The sequence below is a fragment of the Herpailurus yagouaroundi genome, unplaced genomic scaffold, assembly GCF_014898765.1.
Source record: "Herpailurus yagouaroundi ecotype Mexico unplaced genomic scaffold, PumYag 67793, whole genome shotgun sequence".
Classification (NCBI taxonomy): Eukaryota; Metazoa; Chordata; class Mammalia; order Carnivora; family Felidae; genus Herpailurus; species Herpailurus yagouaroundi.
This window is the reverse complement of record NW_024420586.1, coordinates 847,416-872,904: the sequence shown is the minus strand read 5'-3', so window position 1 is coordinate 872,904 and position 25,489 is coordinate 847,416. Positions and strand designations below refer to the sequence as shown.

Sequence of the window (25,489 nt, the reverse complement as noted above, 5' to 3'; positions counted from 1 at the left end):
GTATTCAACAAAATCCTTAAAGGGTGAAACAAACTTTAAAACTTCTTAGCTTAAAAACATGCAAGAGAGACAAGAAAGGATCAGAGAAAATCTTCAGAAACAACCGCAAAACAATAAAATGGCAATAAATACATATCTATCAATAATTACTTTGAATGTAAATGGACTACATGCTCCAATTAAAGGACATAAGGTGATGGAATGGATAAAAAAGCAAGACCCACCTATGTGATACCTACAAAACTCATTTCAGACCTAAAGACACATGTGCATTGAAAATGAAGGGATGGAGGGGCGCCTGGGTGGCGCAGTCGGTTAAGCGTCCGACTTCAACCAGGTCACGATCTCACGGTCCGTGAGTTCGAGCCCCGCATCGGGCTCTGGGCTGATGGCTCGGAGCCTGGAGCCTGTTTCCAATTCTGTGTCTCCCTCTCTCTCTGCCCCTCCCCCGTTCATGCTCTGTCTCTCTCTGTCCCAAAAATAAATAAACGTTGAAAAAAAAAATTTAAAAAGAAAATGAAGGGATGGAAAAGCTTTAATCATGCAAATGCAAGTGAAAAGAAAGCCAGGGTAGCAATACTTATATCAGACAGAATAGAGTTTAAAACAAAGACTGTAACAAGAGACAAAAAAAAAAAAAAAAAAAAAGATACTATCTAATAATAAAGGGGACAATCCAATAAGAAGATGTAACTATTCTAAATATGCACCAAACGTAGGAGCACCCAAATACATAAAACAGTTACTAACAAACATAAAGGAACTAATCGATAATAATACAATAATAGTAGGGAACTTTAACACCCCACTTACAACAATGGACAGATCATCTAAACAGAAAATCAACAAGGAAACGATGACTTTGAATGACACGCTGCACCAGATGGAATTAACAGATATGCTCAGAACATTCCATCCTCAAACAGCTGAATGCATACTCTTTTAAAGTGCACATGGTACATTCTCCAGAAGAGATCACATATTAGCCCACAAAACCAGCCTCACCAAATTCAAGAAGAACCAAGTCATACCATGCCTCTTTTCTGATCACAAATACATGGAGTTTAAACAATATGCTACTAAACAATGAATGGGTCAACCAGGCAATCAAATAAGAAAAATTTAAAAATACATAGCAACAAATGAAAATGAAAACACAAAGGTCCAAAATCTTTGGGATGCAGCAAAAGAGGTTCTAAGAGGAAACTATGTAGTAATACAGGCCGACCTCAAGAAGCAAGGAAAATCTCAAATAAACAACCTAACCTTACACCTAAAGTAACTCGAAAAACAACAAAAGACAAAACCTAAAACCAGCAGAAGGAGGGAAATAATACAGATCAGAGCAGAAATAAATGACACAGAAACTAAAAAAAAAAAAAAAATAGAATAGATCAATGTAACCAGGAGCTGGTTCTTTGAAAAAAAAATCAATAAAAAATAAAAAAAAAAAGAGAAAGGATTCAAATAAATAAAATCACAAATGAGAGAGGAGAGATCATAACCAATACCACAGACATACAATCATGAGAGAATATTATGAAAAACTCTATGCAAACAAATTGGACAATCTAGAAAAAATGGATAAATTCTTAGAAACATATAAACTACCAAAACTGAAACAGGAAGAAATATAAAATTTGGACAGACCAATAACCAGCAAACAAATTGAATCCATAATAATAATAATAATAATAATCATCTCCCAACAAGCAAAAGCCCAAAACCAGATGGCCTCACAGGTGAGTTTTACCAAACATTTAAAGAAGAATTAATACCTATTCTTCCCAAACTATTCCAGAAATTACAAGTGGAAGGAAAACTTCCAAATTCATTCTATAAGGCCAGCATTATCCTGATACCAAAACCAGCTGATGAGCCAATATCCCTAAACCAAAGACCTAAATGTGAGACCTGAAACCATAAAAATCCTAGAAAACACAGGCAGTAACCTCTTTGACACTGGCCATAGTAACTTCTTTCTAGATCAGTCTCCTGAGGGAAGGGAAACAAAAGCAAAACTAGAAAACAGTGTGGAGGTTCCTCAGAAAATTAAAAATAGACCTACCCTATGACCCAGCAATAGCACTGCTAGGAATTTACCCAAGGGATACAGGAGTACTGATGTATAGGGGCACTTGTACCCCAATGTTTATAGCAGCACTCTCAACAATAGCCAAATTATGGAAAGAGCCTAAATTTCCATCAACTGATGAATGGATAAAGAAATTGTGGTTTATATACACAATGGAATACTACGTGGCAATGAGAAAAAATGAAATATGGCCTTTTGTAGCAACGTGGATGGAACTGGAGAATGTGATGCTAAGTGAAATAAGCCATACAGAGAAAGACAGATACCATATGTTTTCACTCTTATGTGGATCCTGAGAAACTTAACAGAAACCCATGGGGGAGGGGAAGAAAAAAAAAAAAAGAGGTTAGAGTGGGAGAGAGCCAAAGCATAAGAGACTCTTAAAAACTGAGAACAAACTGAGGGTTGATGGGGGGTGGGAGGAAGGGGAGGGGGGGTGATGGGTATTGAGGAGGGCACCTTTTGGGATGAGCACTGGGTGCTGTATGGAAACCATTTTGACAATAAATTTCACATATTGAAAAAAAAAGCAAAAATAAACTATTAGGACTACATCAAAATAAAAATCTTCTGCGCAGAAAAGGAAGCTAAAAGACAACCTACAGAATAGGAGAAGATATGTATAAGTGACATATCTAACAAAGGGTTAATATCCAGAATATATAAAGAACTTATACAACTCAACACCCAAAAAACAAACAATCCAATTAAAAATGGGCAGAAGGTGGGGCGCCTGGGTGGCACAGTCGGTTAAGCGGCCGACTTCAGCCAGGTCACGATCTCGCGGTCCGTGAGTTCGAGCCCCGCGTCAGGCTCTGGGCCGATGGCTCAGAGCCTGGAGCCTGTTTCCGATTCTGTGTCTCCCTCTCTCTGCCCCTCCCCCGTTCATGCTCTGTCTCTCTCTGTCCCAAAAATAAATAAATAAACGTTGAAAAAAAAATGGGCAGAAGGAATGTATAGACACTTCTCCAAAGAAGACATACACATGGCCAACAGACACATGAAAAGATGCTCAACATCACTCTTTATCAGGGAAAAGCAATTCAAAACTACAATGAGGTATTACCTTACACCTGTCAGAATGATTAAAATCAAAAGCACCAGAAATAATATGTGTTAGGGAAGATGTGGAGAAAAACAAACACTTTTACACTGTTGGTAGGAATGTGAACTGGTACAACCACTGCAGAAAACAGTATGGAATTTCCTCAAAAAAGTTAAAAATAGAAGTACCTTACAATCCAGCAATCGCACTCCTGGGTATTTACCCAAAGAACACAAGAACACTAATTCAAAGGGATACATGCATCCTGGTGTTTATAGCAGCATTATTTATAATAGCCAAGATATGGAAGGAGCTCAAGTGTCTACTGAATGATGAAGAAGACACACGCACACACACACACACTGGAATAGACTATTATTCAGCCATAAGAAGGAATAAAATCTTATCATTTGCAATGACATGGATAGAGCTTGAGAGTATAATGCTTAGGGAAATAAGTCAGTTAGAGAAAGACAAATACCATATGATTTCACTCATATTTGCAATTTAAAAAAACAAACAAGCAAAGGGAAAAAAAGCAGAAGAGAGAAGCAAAGCAATAAACATACTCTGAACTATAGAGAACAAACTGATGGTTTCTGGGGGCAGGGGTCGGTGGGGAGGGTGAAACAGGTGATGGGCATTAAGGAGGGCACTTGTTATGAGCACCAGGTGTTGTATGGAGGTGTCCAATCACTATACTGCAAATCTGAAAGGAATAGAACACTGTATTTTAACTGGAATTAAAATTAAAACTTTAAAAAAAGAATACTTTTTGCTAGAAAATTTTTTTTAGCTTAGCTAAAAATTCTCTAGATTTCCTACAATAAATGTTAACTACTTTCATAATAAGGGTGAAAGATTTACTGACTATTTCAAGGGAGGACCAGTGAGGTTGTGACCATGCACATAAACGAGTGAGCTTTCTCCCTGACTCCCTGTCTCCCATCACCGTGGCTTTCTGCCAGCTTCCTGATGCTCACTTCGCTCTGGCTCACATCCAGGTTACTCCCAGTGAGTGTCCCACTCACACCCCACCTCTTTAATCAGACTGACTGTGATAATCGTCCCATGCTTTCTGCTACCAGCCCTGCAGTGAACCTGCACAGCCCTGCGTCTGGAAACAGCATTTGTCCTGCCCCACGAATATGTTTTCAGAAGCTCCCTGCAGGTGCCAAATGTATGTCCCCCCAGGCATTGGTCCCCTGGGACTCACCACAGTAATGGGAAGGCCATGAGATGGCAGGGCTTCCCAGCTGAGGGCACCTCTGTCCTCCAGTGGCAGTGCCCAGAATGTCATTGTTAGTTGCCTCCTTGGTCAGACCTCAGAGTCAGGGTGCAGGGGGGATGGGGCAGAGATGGACTGTATTAGGAACTCCAGAGTCCTTGACTAGAGCAGGACAAGAGCGTCTTAAAATAATTCTAACAGGTATCCCACAACCTTGCTAAGTGCATCATCTTGCAATTTTGCAACCTATTCTAAGTTTGTTTATGACAACTTCAGCTCCTTTAACAAAACTTTTTAAATCCCTTAGTCCATCTTATGAAGTAAAACCTTTTGGACAGTACATCTAAATATTCTTTTTAAGGTAGCTTATGGCATCTCTCAAGTAACACCTGTTCCACTCTACCCAAATCCAAGGATGCGTGGAGACTATGGGCACAGCCAAAGGGCCTGCAGAGAGCAGCTGTGTTCCAGCTGCCAATCATAACCTGCTGGTCCATGCCTCAGCCCCTTGGGACATGGCATCAGCAGGATCTGGGAACCATCCGACCTTCTGACCCCCAACTCCTACGGGTACCCACATCTTGTAGTGTCTTATTCCCATACCAAATGGAAACAATCTCCCCACCACATGAGTGAGGGTATGACATAACGATGATATATACTCTAACACATATTATGCTCTTCACCTTTTCAGAGTGCACTCACGTGTATCATTTCACATAATTCTCACTTTCTGATGCAGTAATGAATAGCATAGGATGAAGATTAAAAACATGAAAGCAGAGAAGCTGGGTTATACTCCCAACTCTGCAATATTCTAGTTGTGTGGTCTCGGGGAAGTTACTTAGCCTGTCTGACCCTCAATTTCCTCTTCTATAAAATGGACCCACAATACCAAGTGTATAGAGCTACCGTGAAGATTAGAGATATGTTCAAGTATCTGTTGCAATGCTTGGCATATTAACAGCTCTTGGTGAAGAAGGGCTGCAGAGAACAGTTATCTCCATTTTATGTGCTCCATTTCAAGCCTCAGTGGAAAAGTTAGAAAACTGTCACCTGTATTACCACTGCACAGTTATTTGAAAGCAATCTTTCCGGATTTAATTTATCTGCTCCCTACTCCCTCGGATCACTGCCACTGCCTAAATTAAGACTCTCCCCCATCCCGCTCTTGAACTGTCTGCCAAAATCCTAACTGGTCTGAGCGACCTCAGTCTTCTCCCTCTCCAAGGGATGCCTTGAGCTTTAAGACTAAGAAAGCAGAACTTAAATTTCTTGCCTCCCAAAGAGAACTGTCCTAGCTCCCTGTAGCCTGCTTGTCAATATGGCTTCCAAGGCCCTCATCTACTTGTTCCACATGCCATCTTCCATCATTCCTTCTCCTCCACATGCAGCCTGTGCCCCAGCACGTGTGCCCTTCTCACCACTCTAGGGATTTTACTTGCCAGCCTCTGCTATCTGTCACCTTTGCACCAGCAGCTTTCCTTCCTGCATGGCCCAAACTCCTTATTTGCCTAGAAAATGTCTTTGTCCTTTCGATGCTGACCCAAACATCACTGTCACCATGAAGCGCATCTCTGCTCCCCAGATTAGTTACCCTTCCTCCATGGCTCTCACGATGCATGGCACACCTTTCTGTTGCACACTCATGATGTCATATAAATGACTGGTCACATTTCTGTCTCTCCCAACTCCTCAAAAGCAAGGACTCTTAATGGCTATGACTTATTGAATACCACTGAAAACCAGTCTTTCATTTGCTGTATATATATTATCTCCTTTAATCTTCATGACAACTCTATAGGAAAGTCACTACTATTACCTCTACTTTGAGATAATTAAACTGAGGCATGAAGATATTAGGTAAATTATTCAAGTTTCCAAGTTATTAGTGGCCCAGCCAGGATTCAAAATCAAAGCCCACTCTCTTAACTACTACAGTATACTATAGTATACAACCTAGCACCAAACTCAGTATCTATCAAGTTGTAACATCTCTATTGGTTATCTCTTGCTCTGTAACAAAGTATTCCAAAACATAATGGCTCCAAACAGTAAACATTTAATATCTCACACTTTCTCTGACTCAAGAATTCAGAAACATCTTCTATGGGTGGTCTGTCTCAGGGTCTCTCACAAGGTTGCTCTCGAGATGCCAGCCTGGGCTGCTGTCATCAGAAAGCTTGGCTGGACTGAAGAATCTGCTTCCAAGATGGTGTGCTCACGTGGTACTGGTTATGGGCAGAAAGCCTCAGGTCCTTCACACTTGGACCTCTCCACCAGCTTCTTGAGTGCCCTCATGACATCTGTGCTGACTTCCTCCCAGAGTAATCAATCCAAGAAAGCAAAGCAGAGGCCACAATGTCTTTTATGACCTAGCCTCAGAAGTCATACTCCATCATTTCCACAGTATCCCATTAGCTACAGGGGTCAGCTTTATTCATTGTTGGAGGGGACCACACAGCAGCGTGAACATTGAGAAGTAATCAGAATTATGGGGGGATCCATAAATACTAAGTGACAAAGTAGAAAAAAGTGTGAAGAATTACCATGAGTGTCAGAATCTCTTGTAGATAATGAGAAATTTGGATTAGGTAACCACTGCAGTTTCCTCCCTCTTACCTCCAAAACCATGAAAGACTATTCCCAAATTGTCCCCAAATAGAGTGTCAAATGGATGCAGGAATTTAATTTCATTAAATTCCACTAGAGGCCACAGGTGAGTGAGTATTTGCTAACGTGGCTTCTACTTTATGGTTTTAGGCAGAGTCAACAAAGTATGAGAAATTCTCTCAGTTTGAAACATCATCATTTCCTTAACAGCAAAACAAATCTATGTTTGATTTCAGGACTAATACTATAGTTTGATGACAGCCTAAGCCCAGCCTCTGGTCAAAGGCTTATCTTCTTTAGCAGAATATCTGTGATTAAACTCAGGTAACCAAATCTCTTCTGTATTACAACAAAGGTAATAATATCATTGATCTTAGTCCTTAGTCCTTGCTTGTTTTCAAGTCAACATTTTATTTGTTTAAACTAATTCTTTAATATGATTTAAGACATATGAAGATAAAAACTAACATTGAAATGAAGCATTTTAAAGACACACATTGATACTGAGCACACAAAATTCATTTTATTCTAAAGTTCAGTCCATGGTAGTAGAAATGGAAGCCAAATGTGACCTGTATGCCCCACCACCCTCTTGCTCCTGGTACTACCACCTGATCAGACCCAAAGCAGTTTGTAATCTGGGTCAGAACATTCTTCAAGGCCTCTTGGAGCCCATCCATTTACCGTGCTCCACACAAGGGGCTGGAAGACTATGGCCCATGTAAATAGTTTTACTAAAAACACAGCCATGATCATTTGTTTATTAATCGTTTGTGGCTGCAATGGCAAAGTTGCGAATGGACAACAGACACCAGACGGCTTGCTAAGGCAAAAGTATTTGCTACTTGGCCCTTTACAGAACAAGTGTACCAATCCCTGATCCACATCTCTGGAGGTTGGCCTGATGTAAGCTATTACAAGCCCAAAAAGTGGATGCGTGCTATATGCTGTTATAAACAATTTTACGGAGGGGGGGGAATAGGAGTGTTATTGTTTATGTATTATACACATATAGTAAAAGCATGAATCTTAACAGAACACGATGAGATTTTATACAACTATCACCTGTGCAACCCCCTCATAAATAAAGAAAATGTGTCCTGTGCCCCCTCATAGTCAGCACACCCAACAAAAGGAGCCATTATTTTAACTGCCATCACTTAGATTCATTCACCTAGCCCTGAACTTTCTACGACTGGAGCCATGCAGTGTTTCGCTAAGCATTAAGTCAGTGGCATGCTTACATAAGGTAGAAGGGGGTTTATTCTTCATTGTTGTATAATATTCAATTATAGGACTGTACCACAATTTATTTACCTATCTATTCAAGGACAATAGGTTCTTTCAAGGTTTTTGTTCTTATGAACATTCAACGTTCATGTGTTTTGGTGGGCATAAGGATTGACTTACTTTATGAACAGTGGAACTTCTGGGCAATAGGAGATATCAACGAACTGCCAAACACTTTTCCAACTTGGTTGTACTTTTTTTTAATACATAAAAATACTGTCCTAATTTTTAATTCCTTGAAAGCAAAGGTCAAAAATACCCCCCCACACACAAATTCTCACATTCTGCTGTTCACCCTGTGATGGACTAGCTAGCTATTCTAGGGATTACGGGCAAACTCCAACCTCAACAACGCGCTGGCACTTTTCAAATCCATCTTGTTAAGTCCTCACCGAAGACTGTGAGACTAGGTAACCTCAACGTATGGCCTAAGGGGACAAGAGGGGTCAGGAAGGAAAAATGTCTTGGCCAGGGTCATACAACTAAATCAGTGGCACTCAAGGTCCTTACTGTTTTCCTATAAAAAGCAGGAAGACCAGTTTTGTCGTTATCACAAAGCTAGGAAAACATAAGCGGAGGCAACAATAACCTCAGCTCCTTGTTTTCCCCTCTAACCACCTTATCAGTTCAAATATAATTAAATTCTGCCACGGCTCCTCTGTATAACTCCTCACAGAGTAGACTTAAATCATTACTGTCACACTACACTCTGTGTCCAAAGACACTGCTACCCAGCTTGACAATGGTAGAAAAATAAGAAGTACAACCACACTGCAAAATTCTAACATTGAAATATGGCCACAAACCATAAAGTTTTGGACAAAGGCATGAATTTGCAAACAAAAAGCAAAAATAATACAAACAAAAAAACCTATAGGCTTTTGTGTTGTCTACTCAAATCTCTACTGCATGCAGAACTGGACTTAAGTGGCATAAATCAGAAAACGGTAATGGGAACTGAATGAAATTCTCATAAATCACATTACTAAGTATAGTTACATCTTAGATGTGAAACCCAATTAAACAGATGGCCACACGCTGTCAGAATCAGACCCTAATCAATAAAGATGTTCATTTCAGAAAATCACCTCAATTTTTCACTTCTTCACTGAAGGAACAAGAAGGCAGTTGGGGGTGAGGGGAACTCCCAGGAAACCCAGTGGGGAATGTCTAAGAAGGAACTCCACCTGTCTTAATTTGTAGTCCAAAAAGTCAGAAAGAAGAGAGAAAGAGAAAAAGTCACCCAAAGGACTCCTTGTCATCTTGCCTGGTAATGTAATTTACAATGAGAGCAAGCACTGGTCATTAGGAAAATAGAAACAGCTTGAATCTCTTAATTAAAACACTGCTTCAAATTCTTCATTTCAAACCCCTGTGTTCATAAACTTTCCAGAAACCACTGGGTTACCCTGAAAGGGCTGCTTCTTCAGTAAACCTGTGATAGGATCACCTCTTCCCAGACAAGAAAAAGGCTGAGCAGGGGTGAATCCCAGAGGCAAAATATTATTAGGCACATTGAAATCCCCAAAGGAGCCGTTAAGCATTCACTGACACTGTTAAGTGAGTGTGGGAACACGGGTGAAGCATCCATCTCAATGCCACTATTGGTGAAAACTAAGTCTACCAATGCCAATAGGCGATGAAATGAGAGTTGATGAAAACACATCTGTACTCTGTAACATGCTGTTTGGCACCCATTTGATGTTATCTGGTAAAGTTAAGTATTTGCATAACCTGTAGGCCAGTAATTCTACTCTTAGTATATACCCAAAACATCAGGGAACAAGCAGAGGAGTATACAGACTGGCAACACTGTCTGTAATGACAAAAACCTGGAGTGGGAGAACATGTAGGTCTGTCAACAAAGTCTGTAGTCTAGGTAAATAATCTGATGTACAGTCATGCAATGGAATATTATACAGCAGGGAAAATGAAAAACTCACTGCCACGTGCTACAAGGATGAATCCTAAAAACATGTTGATTCAGGGGTGCCTGGTTGGCGTAGTTGGCCAGGCGTCCGACTCTTGATTTTGGCTCAGGTCATGATCTCAGGGTTGTGAGATAGAGACCCGCACAGGCCTGCGCGTGGAGCCTGCTTCGGATCCTCTCTCTCTCTCTCTCTCTGCCCTCCCCTCCTCATGCTTGCTTGCTTTCATGCTCTCTCTAAAAAAATAAAATTTTTTAAAAAACAAAGTAGCTTTAAATTGCATGCAGTATACCATTTTTATTATGCTATAAAAATAAGCAAAAATAAGTATCAACAAATGGTTTAAAATTTATTTTGAGAAAAAGACAATGATAAGCACAAAAAGCAGAAAACTAGTTACCTCTATAGTGAGCAAGATGAATGGGATGGGGAGAACATGGACAGATGTAATGATATGGAGAATGTTCTAGTTCTTGGGGGGTGGTAGGTTCATAGGAATATAATGTATATGTTTTAATATGTTACATATATTCTTTGGCATGTACCAAATATTACATAGAACACTTTCTTTTAAAATGGGTAATCTAGTCCAACTCCAGTTTCTGGATCCGGTCCAACCCCGATGGGTCAGGCTTCTACAATGGAGCCAGCCAGCCTCCCGCCAGTTTCTGGACCCCGTCCGGAAGAAGAAATGCTCAAGTCAAGTCTGAAAACTCCTAACAGAAAAGCTGGGATCCAGGCTAAGCGAGGGACTCATCCACTTGCTCTAGAAACAGAGAGAATGCAGGAGCTCAAGGAGCTTGGCAGGCATTTGCTTCAGTTAATGAAAAACAAGTTAAGGAGCACTGTGACGCCAGGATCCAGCGGCAAATCCACACGATCGCTTCATGACCAAAGCTAAACACTCTGAGCGATGAAACACAAAATGATAGCATTGGATAAGAATCCACATAATAAAATAAGTATCCATGAGTTCATAAGGCTATAAAAAATATGTGATTGCACAGATAGATGCCCGTGAAAGGACGGTCCCTTCTTTACAATAGAATTCACATTAATACGAATGGAAGGGATGAAATTGAAATTGAGCAATGAGAAAACAGCACAGGAATGCTTGCTGCATACAAGTTTTACTAATGGAGGCTAAAATCAGTGAACGAACAACTGGAGAGAAACAGGATAGATAGAGTCTCAGAGATATAGTTCCCAATATATTTGCCAACTACACTGGCAGGGAGGATAGCAACTTTACAGTGGAACAACCCAGCAGAAATCATCTTCTCCAAGTGAACAAGGGTAGCCTCACATCACCAGCAATAAGACACATAAATAGCACAAACCCGGTGATATGAGGCACCAAGGAGGATACAGCACCACTTCTGTGACATTCATGCCCCAAATGCATTCACCTCAGTCCTATCGCATGAAAACAGTAGACAGACACAAACTGAGGGACCTTTCACAAAATGACTGACCAGTACTCTTCCAAGGTGTCAAAGTCATGAAGGACAAAGAGAGACTAAAGAACTATCAAACTCTGTAGGAGACTAAGAAGAAATAATGACTAAATGTAACATGGGATCTTGATAGGATTCTGGATCAGAAAAAGAACTTGAGTGGCCAAACTAGTGATATTTCAGTAAGGCCTTAAGTTTAGTTAATGGTGGTATAGCAATGTTCATGTTCTGGTTCTGATTGTTGCATTATAGTTATGCAAGATGATAACGCTGAGGGAAGTTAGCTAAAGGATACATGGAAACTCTGTGTTCTGGTTTTGTAACTTTTTAGTAATTGTAAAAGTATCTCAAAGTAAAAAGTGTGTTTTTTTAAAAAAAAATGGACAATCTAAAGAATTTTCTATTGCCCAATAGGTTATTCCAACTGTTATTATAATTTCTATATAATTCATATCATAAGTAGTAATCATTAATATCTCAAAAATCTTAAGTTCCCATGTAACATATGCAGCTTAATTCTCAACTTGGAGCTATATCAAAACATCAAGGTGCACATGTTAACTATATATACTTTCCGTTGATTATACCTCAATAAAGCTGGGGGACAAAAGTAAGCAATGATTTCACGATAACAATGAGTATTTCTATAGTAAGGAGTGACATTAAAAGTATTCAAAATATTTAACAACCGATTTTGTTATACAAATTAGTGCAGAAATCAAATATTACCACCATCTGCTTGTTTTACTTCTGTTCATTAAGCTCTCACACCAGTCCTTCAGAAACTGACATTCCCAAAGGTGACCACACGAGGGCGACTCTCATGAGCTGTGCCTGCCCGGAGTGGGCAGCCACAGCTCCGGAGCGGTCCTCTCTGGCTAGCGAGTTCTGCGGGTACGAGGGCGAGCAGAGAGGATCTACAGAGGGCAGGTAGGATGCCTCACTGAGAAGTTGGCACTCAAGCAAAGATTTGAAGGAAATGGGAGCATGAACCATGCAGATCACTTGGGGAATTTTCCCAGGCCAAAAGAGCCTCTACTATAAATGCTAGGAGAGAACAGAGTCCCGCGCTCTAGGAACAGGAAGGAGGCCAGTACAGCTGGAACAGAGGGGAGATAAGGCACCAGTAAGAGGTCTGAGGGCCATCACAACTAATGTGGCTTTTATCCTGAGTGAGATGGGAAAGCGATAAGGGGTGCTGAGCAGAGGAGGGACCTGAGATGATTGTAAAACATCTTAAAATGGCTGCAATATTCTATTTAGAAAAGGCTGAAGGGGGATAAGGACAGAACTGGGCAGGCCAGTGAGGAAGCTACGTCTCGTGGGGAGGAGGTGGGCCCGTGGCCAAGGGTGGCAAGCATTTGTAAGTTCCATCGCCCACATTCAACAAAGCACACAGAGATGCACTTAAAAGCATGAAATTAGATGTTATCACCAAGCAAGGGAGTGAAGACAAAGACCAGAGGAGGCGCAGAAGGGATGAGAAACCAGCAAGGGCTGAAGCAGGAGCAGCCTCCCCTCCCCACAACAGGTCACTGCCTCCCTGCATTCAGATGTTTGTCATTCTCATGAATGTCTTCCTACTTTCACTACAAAAGGATGTACCTCTAGACAACACATAGGAATGTTTTTGCATGCTTTTCAAATTTTTTATATGGTATCACACTTGATAGTATTTCCCCAGTTGTTTTCCCCCCACAACCAATACTTGTGAACTTTATCCATGTGAATGCATGTTGCTCTAGATCACTCAATAGTCACTGCTGTCTGGCATTCCTGTGTGTGAACAGGCCACATTGGGGTCATTTTCCCGCAGACGGACACGTAGGTTATTTCACTATTTCTGCTATGATAAACAACACTGGTACGAGTACTCTCACACAAGCCTCCTCCTGTGAGACTTCTCTAGGGCAGTGGTTCTCAAACTGTGTCAGAGTCACCTGGAAGCCTTAATACAACAGATTTCTGAGCCCCATGTCCAGAGTTTGTGAACAACAGGTCTAAGGTGGGGCACAAGAACTTGCATTTCTTTTTTTTTTTTTTATCATTTTTATTTATGCATTTGTTAATTTACATGCAAGTTAGTTAGCATATAGTACAACAACTATATGTTGTAGGAGCATATGTTTTAGGAGCAGATTCCAGTGATTGATCCCCTATGTATAAAACCCAGTGCTCATCCCAACAAGTGTCTTCCTTAATGCCCCTTACACATTTAGTCCATCCCCCTCCCACAACCCCTCCAGCAACCCTCTGTTTGTTCTCTGTATTTAAGAGTCAAGAATTTGCATTTCTAACCAGTTGCTCCATGATGCCATTGCTATCCCTCCCAAGATCACACTTGGAGAAACAAAGCACTGGGGCACATGCCAGGAGGGCAGTGATGGTCACAGACATGCATGGACATCTTCAGCCTTTCTAGGTATTGCCAAATTGCTCTGCAAAGTGGGTGAAGCAATTTACACTTCCACCAGTAATAAGTATGTGTCCCTGCTGCCAACACTTGGTACTGTCAGATTTTTTATTTAATCTGACCTTTAGTCATTTTGTAAACTTATCATGGCATTTTTACCTACACAGTATGTGTAAATAAAAGCCACTTAAGACTTTACATCCTAGGGTCAATTAGAACATTTCCAAGCATTTCTATAGACAGGCCCCTCAGGTTCTATCATCTGCCCAGCTACCTGCTTGTTTTCCCCATCAATCCTAGAAATAAACAAAAATGGTGCAAAGTCATTAAGAACATTATGAAAGACGACTACAGTTTTCTTTTCATGGCCAACTGCCCTGTAGCGTTATTTATTGTAGTTCCGTCCTCTTGGGGTTTTTGTTTGTTTTCGTTTCGTTTTGTTTTTACTTAATTAGGTGAAGGGACTGAAGCAAATCGGGCATATGGATACAGAAACTTAAACTTCCTTCACCCACATACCTGATCACTTTTGGAGGGAAATAAAGAAATCACAGTCAGGGAAAAGTTCCTTCCATTTTATACCACATTAACAAGGAGACAAGAAGCCAGTACTCACGAATCTGGTTGGTGGATGCACTGTAGAAGGCATTGACGGTCGTGGGATTCGTAAACCACCTGTAGAAAGAGAAGCAAATACCACCAAGAAATCATCATTATCCAGGCGGGAGGGCAACAAGAATGAACACAATGTGGCAAGATTTATTAGAAAATAACCAGCGAGCAATGGGGAAATAGGGCACATGGGGAAATTACCACCTCAGTTTAGGGTTATTGCTCTGTTCAATGAGCAGCCTCATCATAAACTGAACATGGTTCAGTGAGAATATATTAACATGCCTGCTTATTCACTAGTACTAACTTAACAGAAAAAGTCAGCACCAGTGCTTCTGAAATAGCTTTAATGAGAAATTCTAGAATCTAAAGGGCTCTCCCCATAGATGGAAACAGCAAGAAGCTGATGTTTGGCAGGCCTAGTTCAATGGATCTATGGGACAGCTAACTTTCTATGCTGCATCACTTCTGACCTGTCCATTCGAGGTTTGGCATTGATGACAACACAGAAATTCATGTAAAGAGAGATGGATAAAGTATAACTATGCCACCCAGAGGTTCTCCCTGCTCCAGTGGACAGTTTACAGATGTAAGCATCCAAAGAGCTAATGAGTCATCCTGCCTCTTTTACTAAGTAGCCGGATTGTTTTGGAATAGTTGCCCACCTTCCTGGGGTTTGGTTTCAGCTATAAAATTAAGATACTGCATTAAGAGGCACACCTGAGTGGCTCAGTCAGTTAAGCGTCCAACTCTTGATTTCAGCTCAGGTCATGATCTCATGGCCTGTGAGTTTGAGCCCCACATCGGACTCTGCACTGACACTGCAGAGCCTGCTTGGGAATCTTGCTCTCCCTCTCTCTCTGCCCTCTCCTGCTCTCTCTCTCGCTCTCTCTCTCAAAAAACAAATAAACTTAAAAAACATTTTTTTTAAAGATCCTGCATTAAGCAATCAGGGGAGTACCTTCCAGCTATAAAGGGTCTACATTCCAGGGGCACATGGGTGGCTCAGTCAGTTAAGTATCTGACTTCTGCTCAGATCATGATCTCACGGTTGGTGAGTTCAGGACCCAAGTCAGGCTCTGGGCTGACAGCTCAGAGCCTGGAACATGCTTTGGATTCTGTGTGTCTGTCTTCTGTCTGTCTGTCTCTCTCAAAAATAATTTTTAAAAAAGAGTCTACATTCCACTTTAAATGCATGGACTACTTAGCTCAGGGCTTCACAAAATTTTTTCTGTAAACAGTCAGATGGTAGACAATTAGGCATTCTGTAGGCAAAGAGGCAAAAATCAAAGATGTTATGTAGGTACTTCTTTCGTAAGAGAAAGGGTTCCACAAAATTTTATTGATAAAGTTAAAAATAGAACAAGTGAGTACAATTTTTTGTAAGACAGCCTGTTAATGAGAAGAATGGAATTCTTTAGAGGCAAAATAACATTTTGCTTAATTGGGATTCAGAGTTAGTGCTTCATATCATTAGATCGACTACAAACATTTATCTCTAAAAATCACTCTTTGCTCATGGGCCCCACAAAAACAGGCATCAGGCAAGATTTAGCCCACAAGCTGCATCGTGCTGACCCCTGATTTAGAGGCCTGTGAGTTTCTGCCCTTTATGATAAAATCCAAGCAATCTGTCTTAAATTGCTCAAAATAAATTTATATAGATCCCTTTTCAAAACAATCATTTTACTGATTTATATCTAACAGAAGAATTATGGCAAGCTAATAATTTAAGTCAGACTAATATGAAACTGGTAGGAAATCCAAGGGTTGATTCTAGTTGATCGGCCCACACCTTCTCCCTATAAAGAAGTCCACAAATACATCATTCTATTATCATTAGAAGTAACAGTGGCCGTAGGAAACTTTCACTGAGCGCTCACAATGCCCTAGGCACTTCCTATTCGTAGTCTTCCCCATAGCAACTGTAGGAATCACTAGCCTATCTCACAGATGAGGACAATGAGATTTAAGAAGCATTATGTACTTGTGCAAGGTCTGCTGTGACTTCAAACTGGTTCTCTTAAGTGTTACAGTATACCGGAGACGTTACTGGAAATCAAGAGAGTGCCTCCTCTAGTCAAAACTGAAACATGTACTCCTTTCCATAAAATGTGTACTCTTTTCCTTCAGAGTTAGGATTAGTATTTCAATAAGCCCCAATGTTTAGCAAACAAACTTACTGGCTGGTCTACCTTCTTGAGGAAACAAGTGGAGGGGAAAACACTTTCATCGTTCTAAGGTCACTACCTGAGGTAGGTGGAATTATGTTCAGGTCCTAATCCCTGGATCCTGTGAAGAGGTTACATTACATGCCAAAAAGGACAGTGCAAATACAATTAAGGTTAAGGAGCTTAAAACATGGATGGTCTCCTGGATATCCAGGTGAGCCCAATCTAATCACTAGTCCTTAAAAAGTAGAGAACCTTCTGTGTCTGGAGTCCCAGAGATGCCGGGAAGGAAGTCAGATTCCAAGAGTTAAAAGGATTCCACATGCCGTTGCTGGCTCTGAGATGTAGGGACCATGGTGCAAGGATCAGAGAGAAGCCTTTAGAAGGGAACAGTGGCTCCCAAATGACAGCCAGCAAGGAAGTAGGGATGTCAGTTCTGAAACTGGCAGGTAGTGAATCTGCCAACAACTCAATAAGCTTGGAACAAAATTCTTCCCAGAGCCTCCAGCTATGAGCCCAGCCAGCTGACAACTTGATTCCAGTCTTATGAAACCTAGATCTCAGAAACCAGCCAAGGCATCCTGTACTTCTGACCTACAGAACTGTGAGATAATACATTTGTGTTATTTTGAGTTGCTAACGTTGGGTAGTTTGTTACAGCAGCAACAGAAAATTAACACATTACCATACAAAGAACCCAGCATTGGTATGTCTGAAGATTGAGTCAAGTCCTAAATGACAATGGACTGAAGCGTCATAGGTACAAAAGATGATTTATATCCCTAGAGCTCATCCCTTCTCTCCCCTGCCTTCAGCAAAGAATGAACTTGCAAAATGTGAGGATAAGGGCCATGCAGGAAAAATGATTCTAACTGCTGATGAACAAAGGTGGACAAAACAAAGAGATCAAACAATCAGACGGGGCCTGATGGGGCCTCTGAAGCTTCAGCAAGAGTACCTACAACCTCTTATTTCAGGCCCACGATTTCACCTTTCCTGAATTCCCAGAGCTGGTGCTGTCTGTAAAGTATGTTTGGAGCCTTGATTGTACCCAGAGTTGATATTTAGTGGCTGCACCAGTAGATCTTACCACTTGTGGGCGCTACTGCTGCTTCTTATTGGTCACTGCCCATGCCAAACCAGCCATTAAATATTCTGTATATCTCCCTGATTATATCCAAGTGTATTATATATTTAGTTTTACCATTCACTAGTATAAGGCTACCTATTCTGATTTTAACATGTGTTTGCAATTTTTTTTGCGCTCCTCCCATTAAGGAGTGGAGTCTACATTCCTCTCCTCTGGATTATGGGCTGGCCTTGGTGACTTGGTTTTAAAACATAAAATGCAATGGAAATGACACCACGGGACTGCCTATGCCAGGCAATTAAGGGCAATACAACCTCCCCCTAGTGTGCACACAGGGTTCCTTCCTCCTCTCTTTCTCAGGAACCTGCTCTTTGGAGCTTCTTGCTCAATCAGCACGCTATAAAGAAGCCCAGTATGCAAAGCCAGAGGCAGCCAACAGCCATCATCAGCCACTAGACATGAAAGAAGACCCCTCCCCCATGACTCCAGCTCCAGCCACTCTCTGACTGCAATTACATGAAAGCTCATAAACAACAAGCACCCCGCTGAGCCTAGTGGAGTGGTTTGTTAGACTGCAGGAGATAGATAACTGAAACACTGACAAGTGTTCGTAGATGAAGTTGTAACCAATGGGTTGACTTTTCTCATGAAAATGTTTTGTCTGCCCATCACAACGGTTTTTAAAAGGACTGAACTGGAACTCCTTTAAATGAGGTGTACAATGACTAGTTCTCCACGGTCCCCATCGTCCCCCGTCAGTTTACATTTGTCTACATCACCATCTGTTAACTGATTGGGCCCTGAAAGCATATGTGTTAACACAACTTGTCTCCCAACAAGATGTTAAGCTCTTTATGGGCTAAGACCATTGTCCCAGTGGCATGTGCTGATCAGAAGATCATTACATCTATTGAAATGAATTTATTGCTATATATACATCTACTTGAATAAACGAAAAGTGTCATTCAAGTGCTTTAAATTCTTCTTACCATGACTTTAGGGTGTTCCTGCTGACTGTGTTTGGGGAAGGATTTAGTGGACAAGGTGGGAAGAGGTCTCGTATAAATTTCAAAAGAAAAATATATGGGGATGAAATTATACTGGACAATGGAATACACAAAAGGAGTGTAATAATGAAATACAGTTGTTTAAAGACAAGGACATTGGTACTCTGATTTTTTGAACCATATAAAATAGATCTACATCAGGCTAAAGTTTTACATTTTACCTGTCAGCTCTTAAAGATAGTCAAAGGAATAGGGAATGGTCAAACCATAGAATATTTATTACTTTATTTCTAATATCCTGTAGATTATATCCTTCCCATTCCATGCTATAGAGAATGCTTTTACAAACAAAAATTCTGGGAAAAATCATAATTTGTATAGACATTTGATCTATTTTTACCTATTTTTTGAAAAGATAGAGAAAGAAATTCCAGACATGTCTGGTCACAGCAGAATGAGAGTGAGTTAATAGGGAAGCTGACTTAAAGCCATTTCTGTCAAAGAAAGGGGATCCTAAGGGAAAAAATTACTTTTGACTCAAGCCAAGCAGTAGAGTAAATCCTCTATTTTTAAGTGAGCTGATGAAGTGACAATTCTGAGAACCAACCCCTCAATATGTACCTTCAGGGATGACCACCCAATTAACTGCATTCTTGCTGACATTTCCCATTGCGTTAGAAACTTCTTAATGCACATTAGTTCGGCTAAAATGGATTCCATGAGAATGAAAGATAAAGGGTATTTATCTCCTATACCCACAAAGAAGCAAAATGTTATTTCAGGGCTTTGTGGAAATATAATCATGATGTGCTATTCAAAGTAAACTAATGTAGTGGAGCTACTCCAGAATCACTCCCACTAGATTAACTCATCAATTTTCAAAACTAAAAGATGTCGATTAAAGCCAGTGGGTGTCATGAAGCTAAAATTCCCTACAATGCCTGAAAAGGAGCAGCCCAAAATTTCTTCTAAAAAATGGACTATCCTATCCCTTTACCACACAAAGAGGACCTTCAATTTCTTAATGTTACTTTCCCTGAAATAGACACATAGTTTGAGGAAGCAAGAATTAGTACTATTGCATGGATTTTCATTCGTGCATAACTTTTCCAGAAACATTAACCAATTTAAGGTCCTTGTGAAAGAGGTATTTGTTTTTGCTGATGGAGAAGAAAACTACACAGAATCATGCGGTTTGCCTAAGCCCACAAAGTCAGCCAGCATTTTTCCAAGGCATGAATGAAATATGAAAAATAGACAAGGCCCTTCGAATCTGAAAGTCCATCAGTATTTTAGGATGATGGTAAAAAGGACACATTTAGGAGGTTTTCAATTAGCAGCACAGGCCTTGTCACACACCCAAAAACATAATGACATTTTGAAACTGAATTAACTTGACAGTATCTCTAATATGGAGAAGCACAAACGCCAAAAATTCAGGAAAATACTGGTGACAAAAATATCTTGAATTATCCACAAACTGCAAGAAGAGTCTGAACCGATCTGAAGTAGATCTGAAAGAGCAGGATGATTCACACAGATCTGTGACTACCATACTACATGGAGATGCTCATCCGGATACTGGAAAACATTTGCTGAGGCTGTCAGATTCAAGGAGCTATCTCTAGAACCCTAAATCTAAAATTTCATTTTTCTTTTACATCTAAAATTTCAATTGACTGATTGAGGTTAGGAATGAAGCAGGAGAGACAGGCTGAGAGACACTATGATGAGAGGAGAGATCCAAGGACATTGGAGCACATGGCTTGAAAGCAGTTGCCTGTCATTTCCAAAGAAGTCTGAAAACCTTCTAACCTATGTTCTTTTGACTGGAGTCAGGGATGGGTAGAGCAATGGTTCAGCTTTAGGCCTACTCCTTAAAGTGAGCACTTTGAACTAACTTTGTGGGTGGATGCTGTAGGAAGGCCAGAAGGGCAGAGGGCAGAGATAGGTAGATTGGGAGCCATGGGTAAGAGGGACAGCTAGTATTGACAGCTTAAGCCAAGGGCTGGTACAGAGCCTCAAGTTTCTACAGTCTAGAAAAGAGCAGGGAGTTGAAAGGGAGAGTAACAAGAGACCCAGAGAGCATAAAAAGAGCCAGTCAAATATCCAGAGACCAGAATATCAGCCAAGGTTAAAAAGTAGGCCATAAAAAAAAAAAAAAAGTGGGCCATGGAAACCAGGCTTCCAGCTATGATGATATGAAATAGTCAGCAAATTCCTTCCACAAAAATCAAGTATAAAACTGGACACAATGGTCAACAAACAGCCATTTTAGGGCTCTGGGAATTGATCATCAAATCCAAACACCAAACTGAAAAATGTTTAATTATGAAAAAGTGCTAGAGCTTGGAAGTAAGTAGAACAGGAGTCTGTGGCCTTCTTGCCAGGGACTGCTCCTGCCCTTCCCAGCATGGTCAGTGAGAACTCTGTTCTCTCAGGACAGGTAGGGCGGCTGGCAAATCAGCAGCTTTGTTGCCACAGGGGGTGGACTCAGTTGGAGGTGGAGGTGAAAACCTGCAGCTTTGTCAGCTAAAAGTGGCAAACTTGGCAGAAAACAAATGAAAGGATGCCCACGTCTCTGCCAGCCTGAAGTTACAGTTCCCGTTGGGAAGACTGACAGGCGAGCCGGGAATTTTTTTAATATTTATTTATTTATTTTGAGAGAGAGAGAGAGAGAGAGAGAGAGAGAGAAAGAGAGAGCGAGCGAACACTTGAGGGGGGAGGGGCACAGAGAGAGGGAGAGAGAGAATCCCAAGCAGGCTCTGCACTGTCAGCACAGAGGCCGACACAGGGCTCGATCTAACAGACCATGAGATCATGACCTGAGCCAAAATCAAGAGTCAGATGCTTAACCAACTGACCCTCCCAGGCAACCCCAAGCCAGAAATTTAAAAGGGAGATCTTAGAAATAAAATAGTCATAGAAGGGTGAGGTAAGATCTCCGCACACCCCTGGCGGCCTGGGACCCTAGACACACATACAGGAAAGATTCAAGCGAGCCCAGTGGAAAGTGAAATCCAAGGCTAACTGAGAAATGTACTCCCAGCCCATACACAGATCAACTGGTAGAGGACAGAAGCCCTCCCTATTCCAGGTGTTTGAGCACAACGTCTACCCCAATCCCTGGCAGAGCGCTAAGCTGTGCAGGCACAGGGACAACCTCTAGGAAATGAGGCTCAAAAATAAACATAAGAATTTAAAAGATGAGAAGAGACCTCCATGGCCGCCTACTATATAAGGAGATAGATTCTGCAATCTAAGTCAAGGAAAGTTATCTTTTTTTAAGCCTCAGAAAAATTAATCAGAATCCATAGTTGTTACAATGTAGTATCCAAAATGTCATCTTCAACGACAAAAAAAATTATGCTATACAAAGAGAGAAAAGTGTTTAAAAAAATGCAGTCAATAAAAACTGAGCAAGGCCAGATGTTGGGTTTAGCAGACTTGAAAGCAGCCATTACAAATTAGCCTACAGAATTAAATTATATTCAAAGAATTAATGGTAAATATAACAGTGACTGAACAAACAGAAAATCACAACAAAGAGAAACTAAAAAACAACCAAATGGCAATTCTGAAATTGCAAAGTACAATCACCAAAATGAAAAATTTGTTACATGAGTCAAAAGCAAATTTGAAAATGCAGAAGAAACAATCCATGAATTTGAAGACAGATCAACAGAAATTATGCAGTCTGCAGCACAGGGAGAAAAACAGTGGAGAAGTGGGCACCAGCAGAACAGTATCTAAAGTACCAGCAGGCAGAACCAACAGTAATCTAAACCTTACAGGGAACACTGTGTCAAGTGTATTTCAATTAAAAAAAAGTGATCTAAACCTCAAGTGAAGATTTCTTAATTATAAGCCTCTTATTTGATAAGTGGGGATAATAAATAGTATGTACACCTCACAGAAATGACAAGAGGATAAAATTAATTCTAACATGTAAAACACTTCCTGGCACATTGTCAACATAATAATGGTTAGATGCCATCATTAGCATCATACACATGTTGCTAGGGAAGGAAATCATGGCTGGCCTTGGCCCCAAAACTTCCTAGGGAAACTGCCTACCTATAGGGAAAGTTCCTACAGGCAGCTGGGAGGAAGGGGAATAAATTATAACTGCTATTGGAGAAAAATTATACAGCCATCAGTTCTGTGACACTTACTGCTTCAACAAAATCTTCTAGTTACTTCATAAGTATACAATTACTTCTACATTTGTACCTATACTTTGTAAGTATTTGTTCTTTTTTAAGATCTTCAAAAGTTTCTGCCTGAGTGTGAAATTCTAGAGCAATTTGTTTTCAATATACATATATTTATAAGTACATCTAGAAATGATTCACACGTTTGTACCCTAATAAGCATTCCTGCACTATGTTTTGATGCCATAATTAGAATTAAGAACTGATTCATATAATATCACAAATAAGACTTATCAACACCTAACACAGATTTTGCCAAACCAAGGTAACTGGACAGCCAGCTACTCTGACTAGAGGAAATTACAAAATTTGACCTAAAGGGACTTCACTTCCCACCACATATTTATCTCTTTCACCTTCTTTCATTTTTTAATTTTTTTTTACTCACTCTGTTTTTGGAACCGCTTTTCTCAGCCAGAAGAAATCAGACTGTGCTAAATACTTGCGGGTTTGCAGGACATTGCCAAAGTAGTCGGATTCTGAAAACTTGATCTGAATAAAACAAACCACAACCATCATTGTTCAAAGTGCAGATAAAAGAGGGCTCTGCCAACGGAGAGGCTGCACTCCTCACATCACCTCCACCAGTTAGCCCAGTATCCACAAAGCCATGAAATTTCATCTCAGTGATTTTCCTTTCAAATAAAAAGCCCCAAAATCAATACAATGGTTTCTGGATCGCAGTAAAAAACAAGAGAAGCTGCAATAATTTATGATGCGTTTCACTTGCTTTATAATTGAAAAATCTACTTTAACCTTTACAGAACCTATTATCCTAGGTTTGAAATTTCTTGGCTCACCTGAGTCCTTCATCTTTTCTAAAATGGGTACGTTATTTACTTGTAATGTAGGTTTTTCTAATAATATTCAGTTTAGTCAGCTAAAAAACTTCATTTAGCTTATAGATGATGATTTAGTCAAATGTTAAAATCCAATTTACTGTAATCAGCATTTGTTCATGAAGGGAAAAAAAAAATCAAAGTGATTCAGGGACTTATTTCCCATCCTGAGCACAATGGAGCCACTAGGATAATTCCATTATTAACAGATATTTGTCTATTACCACACAAAAAAATTCTCTGGTCACCAAAAACTAATGACATTATAGAGGCAAATCCTAGATTCAGCTTACATAGAAAAACAGGAAGCTGATGTCTCACAACAATTTGTACATTACAATTGGGAAACAGACATCAAGGATTCTTGAGTTCCTTATCTTTTTTTGGAAGGAGAATGGCAAACAATTTCAATTCTATAGCCACTCTCTACAAAACTAGCAGTACTTAACCTAAATATTATTAAATAATATCTGTGTAACAGTAAAAGCAATGGTTTGTAGTAACATCTAATACTTTGGTTTTAAAATGTATTACTGGGGTGGGGCACCTGGGTGGCTCAGTCGTTTGAGCATCCAACTCTTGGTTTCAGCTCAGGTCACTATCTTGTGGTTCATGAGTTCAAGCCCTGCATCGGGCTCTGTGCCGACAGTGCAAAGCCGGATTAATATTCTTTCCCCTCTCTCTGCCCCTACCCTGCTTGCTCTCTCTCTCTCTCTATCTAAAAATAAATAAATAAATAAACTTTTAATTAATTAATTAAATATATTACTGGGAAAAATAAAAATACATGTTTGAATAAGCAAATAACCAACAGTAATCAAATTCTTTTTTTTTTTTTAATTTTTTTTTCAAACGTTTATTTATTTTTGGGACAGAGAGAGACAGAGCATGAACGGGCGAGGGGCAGAGAGAGAGGGAGACACAGAATCGGAAACAGGCTCCAGGCTCCGGGCCATCGGCCCAGAGCCTGACGCGGGGCTCGAACTCACGGACCGCGAGATCGTGACCTGGCTGAAGTCGGACGCTTAACCGACTGCGCCACCCAGGCGCCCCTACAGTAATCAAATTCTTATCGGCTATATTTTTTGTGTATTTAAACCATATGATTTTAAAAGCAAAAATTAAAATACAGCAAACTCAAGTATATGAAACCCACAGGCATTACATTATAAATATACACACATGCACACACAACTTGATGGTTATAGATTTGACAGTCACCTATTCGTTGGCCAATGTCTGGCTCTCTTCCCTAACATACAATAGATACTCATTATGTCTGTAGAGTATCTCTGTTAATGATTCATCTTGACCTTTCCAGGGGCCAGGCCAAAATATAAAGGAAGGAGCAAAACAACTGAAGGCACAGGGAGAAATGCAGGAATGAAAGTATCAATTCCTGGCACCTTTGCTGTTCTACTTGATCAACCAATTATAAAGATACGACTTTATTTTTTTTTTTTTTTAATTTTTTTTTTTCAACGTTT

General features: G+C 40.3%; 1 protein-coding gene across 2 annotated transcripts in view; it reads right to left on the bottom strand.

The window, feature by feature from the left end:
- PHEX (phosphate regulating endopeptidase X-linked) overlaps nt 1-25,489 on the bottom strand; it is a 232,304-nt gene that overhangs the window by 35,179 nt on the left and 171,636 nt on the right. For both annotated transcript variants that reach the window (XM_040468742.1, XM_040468743.1), the window contains 2 exons: nt 23,552-23,655; nt 14,686-14,744 (listed from right to left, as the gene is read on the bottom strand). In XM_040468742.1, the coding sequence (XP_040324676.1) occupies nt 14,686-14,744; nt 23,552-23,655 (163 nt within the window). The remainder of the gene's footprint in view (nt 1-14,685; nt 14,745-23,551; nt 23,656-25,489) is intronic.